The sequence below is a fragment of the Zonotrichia albicollis genome, chromosome 12, assembly GCF_047830755.1.
Source record: "Zonotrichia albicollis isolate bZonAlb1 chromosome 12, bZonAlb1.hap1, whole genome shotgun sequence".
Lineage (NCBI taxonomy): Eukaryota > Metazoa > Chordata > Aves > Passeriformes > Passerellidae > Zonotrichia > Zonotrichia albicollis.
The window spans coordinates 441,797-454,962 of record NC_133830.1 but is presented as its reverse complement, the minus strand read 5'-3'; the positions used below and the strand labels follow the sequence as shown (position 1 = coordinate 454,962).

Below are 13,166 nucleotides of genomic sequence, written 5' to 3'. Positions count from 1 at the left end.
GGGATGGCAGCCAGGCCAGAGCGGGATGTGGGGCAGGATGGCAGCGAGGCCAGAGCGGGATGTGGGGCGGGATGGCAGTGAGGCCAGAGCAGGTCCTGGGGCAGGATGGCAGCAAGGCCAGAGCAGGATGTGGGGCAGGATGGCAGCGAGGCCAGAGCGGGTCCTGGGGCAGGATGGCAGCAAGGCCAGAGCGGGATGTGGGGCGGGATGGCAGCGAGGCCAGAGCAGGATGTGGGGCGGGATGGCAGCGAGGCCACAGCGGGTCCTGGGGCAGGATGGCAGCAGGCAGCCAGGCCAGAGCGGGATGTGGGGCAGGATGGCAGCCAGGCCAGAGCGGGATGTGGGGCAGGATGGCAGCCAGGCCAGAGCGGGATGTGGGGCAGGATGGCAGCCAGGCCAGAGCGGGATGTGGGGCGGGATGGCAGCAAGGCCAGAGTGGGATGTGGGGCGAGATGGCAGCAAGGCCACAGCGGGTCCTGGGGCAGGATGGCAGCCAGGCCAGAGCGGGATGTGGGGCAGGATGGCAGCAAGGCCAGAGCGGGATGTGGGGCAGGATGGCAGCAAGGCCACAGTGGGTCCTGGGGCAGGATGGCAGCAGGCAGCCAGGCCAGAGCGGGATGTGCTGCTGTGGAAGGCTCTCTTCAGCCCCTGGCCATAATTGGTCATGCTGGTTCGGCACAGACGCTGAACTGCGGAGTGCAGCTGAGGAGCTCTTGCGGAATCAGAAATAGATTGCACGTTAACATCTTAGGGCACGTTACTGCTGTTTGCTCACTCTGGATTTCGGGCTGGCTGGGGAACACCACAGCACTCCCCCATTCCAGATGGACCTCACTGCTGCTCAGGAATGGGCTGGCAGATTGAAGCCTCAAATGATGACCTGTACATGAGAGCTCTGGTGTGCTGAATGAGTGACATCAGAGCCTAATTTTAAAAGGAGCTGTCATTTTGTAACAAGAGAGGACTTTGTGGTTCCTGTCAGACATCCATTCTGTGCAGGGCTAACATTGGAAAGCGGCTAACACACGACAGCCACACTGAGATTTCTTAGAACCTCAAACTCCTGTACCAGCACCTTTTGCTTTCCTGCTCCTGGGAAAATAGATACTTTCCAGAATTTCTCAATATCCATTCTGTTAGAAAACTGACTGTCAGTTGGGTCTTTGTTTTTCTTTCTAATCTGGAGTGATAAATACTCAATTTGTTTTGCTCACAGCAATCTAAATATAGCCTAGTACACTTCTGAGGTGTAGTTTGTGTGGAGTCATTACTTTATTTTTTCATTTTTGATAGTGAAAGGACTTGTCCATGTCTGGGGTCATACTATCAGTGCTAAGTTAGCCAGAAAGAACAGAGCCAGGTGAATTTTTAGACCCCAGACTGCTTTTTTCTAGGCCAGGTGAAAATTTGGTGAAAAAAACCATCATGATTTTTTTCTGGCATAATTAACTATCTTCATTTAGTCACTGAGAAAAAGTACACATGCTGAGAGCTGCTTTTAGTTTTTGTTTACTTGGCCCCTGTTAGGTAGTTATCTACTTGTAATATATTAATTTTTCTTTTTCTTAGGACAGTGTTGTAAGTTACTCTTTGGTAGTGTGTTTTTATACAAGCACCAGTTGCCAGATTCTGTCCAGATGATGCAAAGGTGATGCATTTGTGTCTGCATATCAGCCAATGCACTTTCTCCCTGTGTCCTTTCAGGTTTATGGCCACCAATGACCTGATGATGGAACTGCAGAAAGACTCAATAAAACTAGATGAAGACAGTGAGAAAAAAGTTGTGAAAATGCTTTTGAAATTGCTGGAGGACAAAAATGGGGAAGTACAGAACCTTGCTGTCAAATGGTAAGAGCCTAGACAGTAATAGCCATGTTCCCTGGCACTAATTAAGCCATCACAGACTGCAGAGAATGTGAGAGCAGAGCCTGGCCCTTGACACCTCCCTCAAACCTCCTCTGCAAAGGACTTTGCCCTCTGTTGCAGGCACTGCACTTTCTCCTGGTGTAGACACTCACAGGGGGTGAGCACACAGACACCTTTGTAGCAGCAAGAGATGATTTTGGAAGTACTTCAGTGTTCCTGTTACAAACCTAACCACGTGGAAGGCGGAGCCCTAGGATTTTATTTCTTCAGGGAAAAGCACACTTAAAAATTTTGCTCATCAACCTCTTGACCTCTCTCAGGCTTTGAAATCCAGTGCTGAATTTCTCCATGGAACTGTCTTTGATAGCAGTGGTACTAAACATGTACAGCCCTTATGGGCTTTAATTTCAGGTCCAAATCCTTCTCTTCAAGGGAGTTTTAATTGAATGTTATAATGCACTTGGATTTTTCCCTGACATGACTCTGAGTGCAGCCTGTGCTGTTGCTTTGCCTTTGACCATTCCCATATTGTTTTAATCCATGTGAGCAAAAGTAGCAGGTTCCTCTATTAGTGAATCCTCTGATAAAGGGATCCTGCTGCTGACATGTTCTTTCCCATCTCTTTCCCCAGCATGGCTAAGTGGGCGTGTTCAGTCTAGAAATGCCATTGAATGGCTCAGTTCACCCCAGGGCTCCAGAAAGGTGGACCATTTAAAGACAACTTTGGGTTCCTCTGTTTTTTCCTGCTGTGGATCCTATTCATATTCCCTTCTTTTCAACCATGTGCTCCTTCTATCCCTGTTCTTTCCCTGTTATCTTTGGCCCTTTCCTTCTCATTCCCACTGTCCTGACTTCTTTTGGCCCTGCTCCTCTCTCTGCCTGGTTTGGGTTGGTTTATTCTGGGTTTTAAAGCAAAACAGTTGGGCACTGAGCAGAGGACCAGCTTCTCAACTTCTTTGCCTCATTATCTCTGGTGGTATCTGCAGTAAGTCCATCTCATTGCAATCTCTGATCCATCCAGAGTGTGATAATGAGGAGGCCTCAAACTGGAACCAGGAAAATTTCCTTCCCGTGCCTAAGGAGGTGCTTAGAGCGGAATAGTCATTCCCAGATAGGTGGCCAGGATCTTTAAGAAGGAGCAGTGTGACGGTTTGAAGGACATGGACAGTTGGATCGGGCCCTTCATCCTGACTGGCTTCTCGTCCCGCAGCCTGGGCCCGCTGGTGGGCAAAGTGAAGGAGTACCAGGTGGAGACCATCGTGGACACGCTCTGCACCAACATGCTGTCGGACAAGGAGCAGCTAAGAGACATCTCCAGCATCGGCCTCAAAACAGTCATTGCTGAGCTGCCACCAGCTGCCACAGGTACACTGCCTCTCCCCATTTGTCACTGAGCCACGGGGACTCCCAGCCTTTGGTAAATGGGGCAAAATGTAGAGTCCAGAGCCTAAAAGTTACCGATTCTTTACTCGCCTGCCAGAGGACAGTCTGTGAAATCAGGGAGGGACAGTAGAGCTGAGGTACCAATGGGATGAAAGGCAGAATTAGATGAAAACTTGAGCTGTATTTGGAACTTTGTGTCCCAAAAATGCATCAGCTTTTCAGGGGATACCTGAGGCTCCCAGCCACAGGATTTTTCTCTGCAGCCATCTCATGAATCTGTCCTGATTAGATCTCCCAGTGGTGATTTCTTTTTTCAGTGTACCAGGAATTGAATGGTTCCTAGCAGCAAAAAGTGTTAACTGACAGCAGGGAAAAATATCTCTCTTGCAGGTTCCACCATGACAGCAAATGTGTGCAAAAAGATCACAGCCCAGCTGACAGGAGCCATTGGCAAGCAGGAGGATGTGTCCGTGCAGTTGGAAGCTCTTGACATCCTGTCAGATATGCTGAGCAGGTACCAGAGGATTTCCTTCTGGCAGCTGTGCATAGAAAGGGGCTGCAGCGATGTGTCTGCTTTTGATTTCTTTATTTCTCTAATCCTATTACTGGGACTTAAAACCACAGGATTTGGTTGGCTGCTCCTAGGGAATATCTGAGTAGAGCAGGTCCCCAGCAGGGATGAGAGATAACATGCCAAGCCTTTCTGTGCTTGGGAATGGCAGTGCCTCTGGTGATGGATCGCACAGAAGCTTAGCTCACACAAATGTGGAAGGGTGAGGGAGGCAGGGAGGTTTATTTTAGCCCTATGAGCCCATCACATAAGCTTTTTTTTTCCTGGCTGCCTCTTGTTGCATAAGTCAGAGTGACAGTGTCGTATGTCATCTGCATGCAGGAAATTATTAGCACACCCTTGGGTCATCCAGAAGGACACGGTCAAAAACTCCTCCACGATGGAGACAAATTGCCTCTCCCTGTGTTTTACAGACCAAGTCAGTGTTCAGACCAAAATGACAAACCCATCCTTCTCCTCCCCCTCCCCACAACGTGCATGAAGTCTCCAGAGCTGAAGGATTTTCAGATTTGTTGCTGCCAAGAGGCATTTTTTCTGAGCCTTTGACTTTCACCTTGTGCCTTGTTCTGTTCGTTGCAGGTTGGGAGGAACACTCCACTCATTCCATTCCAACATCCTGACCTGCCTGCTGCCCCAGCTGACGAGCCCCCGGCTGGCAGTTCGTAAACGGGCCATCATTGCCTTGGGGCACCTGGTCTTGACCTGCAGTGGAAGCATCTTCTCCGAGCTTACAGAGCATCTGCTGGCAGAGCTGAAGAGGAACGAGTCCACTTCTACCACCAGGACATACATTCAGTGTGTGGCTGGCATCAGCAGGCAGGCTGGGCACCGCATAGGTAGGATGGGCACCTTGAAATGATGCTGGGAAATGTACATGTATTTTAGAGCAGCTCCTCTTAGTGGTAAAAGAAGAGCGCTTATTGTTCTTAATGTATTAGTGGCTTCTGCTTGTGATCCTCTCTGTGGCTCTGGTCTGGTTCTCTGATTGTCACTTGGAAAGGAGACACCAGAGTTTCTCTTTGGCTGCCCTTTGCTAGTGACTATGGTCTTCCCCTCAAGGTCTTCCAGCTCTTGCCTGGTTTGAATTAACACCTCTGTGAACCAGGTCAGTGGATTCACCCCCTTTTAAATGACATAGGGGATGGCAACGTACTGTATTACTGGTGTAAAAGACCTGCCAGAGTTGAGATTGGGTTCTAAGAGATCTCTAATGACAGCTCTTCCTGTGAGTGAAATGCCAACAAGGGGCTGCAGACACAGAGCAGGGATTGGCTGCTGAAAACCAGCACAGCTGGTCTTGGTGGGCTGCTGGCTCCTTGCCCATGAGGTCTGGGGCAGGAATGCTCTGCCAAGCACAGGAAGGAAGTGGCAGCTGGCTGAGTTCTCAGCTGCCCAGGTGAGTGAAGGCTGGAATGGATTTTCACTGCTGTTTGCTTTGTCTTTCCCAGGAGAACACCTGGAGAAGATAATTCCTCTGATAGTTCAGTACTGTAACGTGGATGACGACGAGCTGCGAGAGTACTGTTTCCAGGCCTTTGAGTCCTTTGTGAGAAGGTGTGTGCCCTTGGGGAATGCCTCTGCACCATCCAGGGCAGCTGTGTCCTCCTGGTGTAGATATCCATACGTTCAGCATCCTCAAAGGAGGGCCTTCCTGCAGGTATTCCTGTTGGGAAGACAGTTCACATATGAAATCTCTTCTGCACATGCAGTTTGGACTGGAATCATGACCTGCTTTACCTCAGCATGTGAGGCTGTCCTTCTGTATTAGTTTTGCAGGAGTGAGAGTTTTCCTTGTCCTTGAAGTGTTCCTTAGCCAGAGGGAATGCCTCGCTCCTGGTGCCTGGAGGGAGCTGGAGGCAGCAAGGGGGTTGGGCAGAAGAACTGCTGAGCTGCAGCTCTCCTGTTGTTTGGTCAAAAATTACTTCTTGGAAAAGGAGCCCTGCAGAGCTGTTGAGGTGTTCTCCCAAGGAAGGGAGGAGTCAACCAGGATCTGTGTGTGTGCATTGACACATACAGGTAACCAAGGGCCACCATCAAACCACAGCTGAAATGCCAACACTAGGTTTATTTTGTTATCTTGCTAATTATACTGGGTGACAGAGACACATGGGGACACAGGCTCTGTTTGGTGTTTGGCTTAGTTATCCCAGCTGAGAGAAGGGCAAGGGGGCTTGCTGAGTGCCTCACTCTAACAAAAGGCTTCCTGCATGTCTGTGAGAGTGTATTATCTCTCCACAGGAATTGTACTTCTGAAAATACACAGAGAATGAACAACATTAGGTATAATAAATTGAGTTTTCCCACATTGACATCTTTAGCCTTCCCGGTAGCAAAGTTACTTTGAGTAAAACTATTCCCTCCTCGCCAAATCTTCTGGTTTTGACTCAGTCCTCCCAACAGGAGGGTGAAGGCAATTGATTTATTTATTTGTCATTAAAAAATTAATGCATCCTCCCCATAGGAGATGTTCCTTCCTGCTGTGCATGAAGCAAAGATGTTCCTTGCTTCATGTACACCAGGAAGGAACATCTTCGGTTTAACTCATATTATCAAAATGGTCTGTGAAGCACTTTGTGATTGTTTTGAGATTAATATTATTTGGATATTTAAAACAGCTTAGTCTCCTACTAACTCTTAAAATTTTCATTTGTGATAGGTGCCCAAAGGAAATGGACCCTCACATCTCAAGTGTGATGGGACTATGTTTGAAGTACATTACCTTTGACCCAAACTACAACTATGATAATGAGGAGGAAGAGGAAGAGATGATGGAAACTGAAAATGGGGAGGATGAAGAGCAAGGTGCCTGCTTGTGAGGATGGCTGTGCTCAGCAGAACACGCGGTTAACATTTCTCCCCTTCCTGCTTTCTCCTCCTGGAGAGGGCAGCTCTGAGGATCAAGTGATCCTTTAGCTCCAGTTCTCTCATGATTGCACTTGTTTCCCCTTGTGCTGTTTCTAGAAAGCGACGACGAGTACAGTGACGATGACGACATCAGCTGGAAGGTGCGCAGGGCTGCGGCCAAGTGCCTGGAGGCCATTGTCAGCAGCAGGCACGACCTCCTGCAGGACTTCTACACAACTCTCTCCCCAGCCTTGATAAGCAGGTTCAAAGAGAGGGAGGAGAATGTCAAAGCTGACATCTTCAATGCTTACATCTCCTTGCTGAAGCAAACACTGCCTACCCAGAGCTGGCTGCACTCTTCGGGTGCCTCTGGCAAGGACGATGTTCCCTTGACAATGCTTCAGAACCAGGTGTGTGAGCAGGTGGTGGCTGGGCTAAATCACAAAGCAGTGAGAAGTAGGTACCTTGGCAATGTGGCTAGCTGAAGGAGCCCTGGGGCAGGCATCTAGAGGCCCCAGATCCAGAGAGGGCTGGCTGTTTACTGTCTGTCTCCTGCCATTCCCGGGCTGGCACAGCACAGGAACGTGGGAGCACAGCCAGCGCTGCTCCTCCACCAGCCCTGGCATGTGTGCAGCCGAGGCAGGGTGGCTTCTGGGTGAAGTGTCTGGCTGGTACCTTACTACAGCTGTTGCTCAGGAAATTCACTTAATAAACTGTGGTAGAAATGCACCAGAGTGAGCCTCTGAGAGCTGCTGGGGTGACTGAGGTGTCCCCTTTTCATTTGCTTCTCCAAACTGCAGGTTCCCAACATCATCAAGGCCTTGCACAAGCAGCTCAAAGAAAAGAGCATAAAATCAAGACAGGGTTGTTTCAGCCTTCTGACAGAATTGGCCAGTGTTCTTCCCGGCTGCCTGGCAGATCATATACCTGCACTTATCCCTGGTAAGCTTGTATGTCTGGGGTGAAGCAACAGGGCTGGTAAAATCCATTCTGAACACAAGTCCTTCTTGCCTGTGTGTTCCAGTTTTACTTCTGTGAGTTATTCTGCTCAGCATTAGGACAAACACATGAAGTTCTGCTCTGTGCTGAACAGCTCCCAGATTAATTCTGGCCTCTGCACTGAAAGCCAGGATAAAAATGTCAAGTTCATTTCCACAGTCCCCTGACAAGATGCTTTTGGGAGGGCCTATTCCAGCTTCCTCTGAAAGCTTTGTGTGCTGTTACCACACTGAGATCAGAAATACAAATGCCACTTCCTTTTGCAAAATGCAGTGGCATTTAAAAAAATTCTTTATATTGACTGATTCTTTAATTTGCACCACCACATTTCTCTCTGAGCTCTCTAACTGGTGGGCTTATGAAGCATCCCACTGCTGGAAGGCTCCCACCTTGTTTTTGGTGTGATTGTATAGTGAATATGAGAAAAGTCTCCTGTGATTGTCCCTTGCTGGATCCATGAATCTCCTTCTTTGGGAAAAATATGACATCATCATATTTTCTTCTGTACAGGTATTGTTTTCTCCTTGGCGGATAAATCCAGCTCCTCCAACATGCGGATTGACACACTGTCCTTCCTCCACGTCCTTCTCTGCAACCACCAGCCAGAGGTATTTCACCCTCATGTCAAAGCCCTGCTGCCTTCTGTTGTCACCTGTATTGGAGACCCCTTTTATAAGATCACATCAGAAGCTCTGCTGGTGACTCAGCAGCTTGTGAAAGTTATCAGGCCTTTGGACAAAGCTTACACCTTTGATGCCAAGCCCTATGTGAAGGACCTTTTCCCTGGTACTCTGAAGCGGCTGAAGGCAGCTGACATCGACCAGGAGGTGAAGGAACGTGCCATCTCCTGCATGGGACAAATCATTTACAACTTGGGAGACCATTTAAGCACTGACCTCCAGCCGACCCTGAAGATATTTCTGGAGAGGCTCAAAAATGAAATCACCAGACTGACAACAGTCAAAGCATTAACCTTAATTGCTAGTTCTCCACTTAAAATAGATTTGAGACCCATCCTAGGGGAAGGTCTCCCCATTCTAGCTTCCTTCTTGAGAAAGAATCAACGTGCCTTGAAACTAAGCACTCTGAATGCTCTGGACATCCTGGTGAAGAACTACAGTGACAGCCTCAAGCCTGCCATGATTGAGGCTGTGCTAACAGAGCTCCCCGTCTTAATCACAGAGAATGACATGCACGTGTCCCAGGTGACCATCATGTTCCTCACGACTTTGGCCAAGGTTTATCCATCCTGTATCTCCAAGATCAGTGGCTCTGTCCTTGCTGAAATCTTTCAGCTTGTCCACTCACCTTTGCTTCAAGGAGGGACCCTGAACGCCATCATCGACTTCTTCCAGGCACTGGTCCTGACAAAGACGGCTGCCATGGGTTACCCGGAGCTGGTGAAGCAGCTGACAGCACCCGTTTACTCCTCGGGCTCGGCCGGGGCCTCGCTGACGCTGCACAAGCAGGCGTATCACTCCATCGCAAAGTGTGTGGCAGCCCTGTCCTCAGCCTGCCCTAAGGAGGCCCCTGCGACAGTGAGCCAGTTTGTCCAGGATGTGAAAAGTCCCAAGTCCGGCCCTGCCGTGCAAGTGCTGGCTTTCCTCTTCCTGGCAGAGGTGGGCCGCACCACGAACCTCAGTGCTCAGAGGGAGCTCAGAACCGTCATCCTGGAAGCGTTCTCTTCCCCCAGCGAGGAGGTGAAATCCGCCGCCTCCTACGCGCTGGGGAACGTCAGCGTTGGCAATCTGAAGGAGTACCTGCCCTTCATGCTGAAGGAGATCGGAAGCCAGCCCAAGCGACAGTACCTGCTGCTGCACTCCCTGAAGGAAGTCATCAGCTGCTCCCCAGCCGACAGCCTCACGCCTTACGTGGAGGACATCTGGGCTCTGCTCTTCAAGCACTGCGAGTGCACGGAGGAGGGCACGCGCAGCGTGGTGGCGGAATGCCTGGGGAAGCTGGCTTTGGTGAACCCCGCTGAGCTGCTGCCCCGGCTGAGGAAACAGCTGTCAGCAGGTAACGGGGAGGGCAGGGACCACAGCAGGGAAATGCTGCCTTCTGATGGGAATTCATTTTGTATACTGCTTGTGGCTACAACAGGGAGCAAGGCCAGCTGAAAGGGGAGCAGGTAACAAGATGGATCTCTCTGCAAGGAGGACCAGAGGAGCACTGGTCCACACAAGACCAGGAAGGTGCAGGGAACAGGGACTACACAAGGCGATTGTGCAGGAGTGGATTCAAACACAGAGTTGATAAGAAGAATCCTCTACTCCCTTATAACACATGTATAACAGGATCAAGGACAGAATATGTACTACAGAGTTACAGCAGTGATTTTCTCTCATTTTTCACTGTTTTTCTTCCCCTCTTCATTGCAGGCTCCCCGCATGCCCGGAGCACGGTGGTTACTGCCATCAAGTTCACGATTACAGACCAGCCTCAGCCTATTGATGCTCTCCTGAAAGGCTGCATAGGTAGGCTGGTTTGGACAGGGGTGTGACCTGGGGGCACGGGAGGTTGGGTGTTGTTAGCAGCTCAGGGATTTTCCATTCCTGTGTGAACCTCATCTAGTCCAGTTAGCTTTTATCAGTGTTTCTCAGCTTTTAGGATTAAACAGCAACACTTACTGAGAGTCCTTGCTAACTGCACTGATGCATTGCTCTTGGGCTTGTTCTGTTGTTTTTTAGAGTGCTTAAGTTCTTTCTGCATGTAAACTCAGAATCGCAGCACCCCACAAAAGGATCTTCAGAAGTATAATCTACACTAGGAGTGTCTGGTGTCCAGGGAGCCCACAAAAGCATCTGCTGTATAAAACTGGCCCTCCTGTTTCAGAGAAGTTTGATCAGATGGGATCTAAGCAAGAAAAATCCCCCACAACTTCCTTGAATAACCAGGCTTCTGATTTGATTTAGGGTAGAGGAGCTAGTCACATCATTTGTTTTTATGCCCAAATGCAGGGTAGTCATGTTCCTTTACTGTATCCCAAATGGAGGGAGAGAAAGCATCTCAAATGGCTCTGACAGACTGTGCTACTAGTTATTTTACCATTAATGCTCTCATATCCAGCCTCCTTGAAACACATCCCAATGTACTTTAAATTACTGCAAAAATGTTGCAGCCTGTTGGCTGCAGGACTGACTGATGTGCTCTTATCCCACAGGTGACTTCTTACAAACTCTGCAAGATCCAGACCTCAATGTTCGCCGTGTGGCTTTAGCCCTGTTTAATTCTGCTGCTCACAACAAGCCTTCTTTAATCCGGGACTTACTGAACTCAGTCCTCCCCAGCCTGTACAATGAAACCAAAGTGCGGAGGGAGCTCATCCGGGAGGTAACTGGGCTGGGCGGGGGGCACACGGTGACACAGCAGCCTGCAAAGCCCCGATGGAGCTGCTGCTGTCTGCTCTTCGGTGACAGCTGTGCTGTTTGTCTCGGTTCAGGTAGAGATGGGGCCGTTCAAGCACACAGTGGACGATGGCCTGGATGTGAGGAAAGCCGCTTTTGAGTGCATGTACACCCTGCTGGAAAGCTGCCTGGACCGGCTGGACATCTATGACTACCTGAACCACGTGGAGGATGGGCTGAAAGATCACTATGACATTCGGGTAGGTGCTGTGCCCTGACTGCCATGTTGTGTGTGGGGTCTGGGCTGCAGTCGGCCGTGTATCCCCAGAGCCCCGCGGTGCAGCGTCCCCAGGGCTGCACCTGCAGCACTGCGCACCCCTGGGCCAGCTGCAGCTCCAGCCCCTGGCTGCCAGGGTGCGCTCTCAGCAGAGCCCCTTGCACAAGTGCAGAGCACGGTGTGGGTACAGCCGAGCCTCCAGCAGAGCTGGGTGCCCCAGAGCACCAACACGTTGTCTCCCCTCCCGGCCAGATGCTGACGTTCATCATGCTGGCGCGGCTCTCGGTGCTCTGCCCCAACGCCGTGCTGCAGCGGCTCGAGCGGCTCATCGAGCCCCTCCGGGCAACCTGCTCCACAAAGGTAAGAGCAGGATCAGTGTGGGTCCTGCCCAACGCTGCCCCTGCTCCTGGCCTTCTCCCTCAGTGCTGCTGAGCCACCCGCTTCCCTCACTTCCCCAGCTGGAAAATTCTCTGCCAGCCTTTGCTGCTGGGTTGGTTGTGTGCCTGTATGGGCTTTTCTAAATGCCAGCTGAAAACGGGGCTTTGGATTTGCAGGTGAAAGCTGGTTCGGTGAAGCAGGAGTTTGAGAAGCAGGATGAGCTGAAGCGCTCAGCCATGCGGGCAGTGGCTGCTCTCCTGACCATCCCCGAGGTGGAGAAAAGCCCAGCAATGGCAGAGTTTTCATCCCAGATCAGATCCAGTCCTGAAATGGCATCACTTTTTGAGAGCATTCAGAAAGATTCTGCTTCCCTCCCCACCTCAGAGTCAATGGACATGAGCTAAGATGTTTATCCCCAGCACCCTCCTGCCTTGGGATACCTCAGCCAGACACCAGCTGGGTGGGGAAGAACAACTGCCACTGGGCTGCTCTTCTGCCACAGCCAAGTCCAAGTCCCCGGGCAGCCCCAGAGAAACTGGGGACGGTGTGTTAAATTTGACAGCTGGATGTGACTGGCCTGATCCAGCTGCCTTCCTATCGGACACCTCAGAGAATTGGAATGAGACCTGAGATCAGGGAATACAGCCTCACATACGGGAGGGCTGGAAGATGAATATTCCCGTTTTATCAGGAAGTTTTAAGGGGTGCACAAAGCAGTCACAGTTGTGGTTCCATGAACAATGGAAATTGCTTCCTCAAATACTCCTTACTGCAGTCACAAAGGTTTTTAATCACTGCACATGCACTTTCTACCTTAAATTGCCCAAGAATGTATTTATAGTGTTTAACTAAAAAACATGGCTGAAAACTGGAAGCCATGTAGCAATGAGTTCATCCCACAGGCCTTTTGGGAAAGACTTGCACCTGCCAAGCTGCTGAGGCTGCACAGGGCAGGGGAGTTACCCAACACCCCCACCCTCCTCCTGGGGCTCCAGTTTGACATTTGGGCAAGATGAAGCTTTGTTGCTTGGCTTTCATATTTATGGTTTTGACTGCAAAATACCTCAGCCCTCTTCCCTGAGAGATGATTACTGACTATTTCAGTGACAAACCCTGCTTAAAGCTTTGCTTTGCACTAACACTGGCTTCTCTCTCCCCTTGGAGCACCTTGGTGTTGGTGTTAGCAGCCACAGGGGTGTGCTGGTCAGTGTCAGTCACAGGGCTCAGAGGGGCAGGCAGGAGCCAGGGGTGCAAGCACACAGCCCATAGCGCCTGCTGTGCTCAAGTCCTGCTTTGTGCAAGAGAAAATGCCTTAAGAGACAAAGGTTCTAACAGCCAACTAGAGGATGACGCAATCATGACACATTGCTCTAGCCATGAACTGCTCTGTGCTTTTTTTTTTCTCTTTTGACAGAGTGGTTGATGTGAATAGTGTTTATAGTGCTGTGTGAAAGGACATGTGTTGTCTGGGTGGTATAGAAAATAAAATACACTTTGAAGCTGC

General features: G+C 50.2%; 1 protein-coding gene across 2 annotated transcripts in view; it reads left to right on the top strand.

The window, feature by feature from the left end:
* LOC102073761 (cullin-associated NEDD8-dissociated protein 1) overlaps positions 1–13,166 on the top strand; it is a 14,452-nt gene extending 1,286 nt beyond the window's left edge. Inside the window, exons 1-15 of one of the 2 annotated variants that reach the window (XM_074550260.1) lie at positions 1,710–1,848; positions 2,498–2,568; positions 3,077–3,231; positions 3,640–3,763; positions 4,400–4,656; positions 5,269–5,374; positions 6,477–6,622; positions 6,782–7,074; positions 7,465–7,606; positions 8,174–9,679; positions 10,042–10,137; positions 10,824–10,993; positions 11,103–11,267; positions 11,537–11,644; positions 11,839–13,166. In XM_074550260.1, coding sequence (XP_074406361.1) covers positions 2,528–2,568; positions 3,077–3,231; positions 3,640–3,763; positions 4,400–4,656; positions 5,269–5,374; positions 6,477–6,622; positions 6,782–7,074; positions 7,465–7,606; positions 8,174–9,679; positions 10,042–10,137; positions 10,824–10,993; positions 11,103–11,267; positions 11,537–11,644; positions 11,839–12,066 — 3,537 coding nt within the window. In that variant the 5' untranslated portion in view covers positions 1,710–1,848; positions 2,498–2,527 and the 3' untranslated portion in view covers positions 12,067–13,166. Of the gene's footprint in view, positions 1–1,704; positions 1,849–2,497; positions 2,569–3,076; positions 3,232–3,639; positions 3,764–4,399; positions 4,657–5,268; positions 5,375–6,476; positions 6,623–6,781; positions 7,075–7,464; positions 7,607–8,173; positions 9,680–10,041; positions 10,138–10,823; positions 10,994–11,102; positions 11,268–11,536; positions 11,645–11,838 lie in introns of those variants that run through there. The other variant, XM_074550259.1, reaches the window with a different exon arrangement.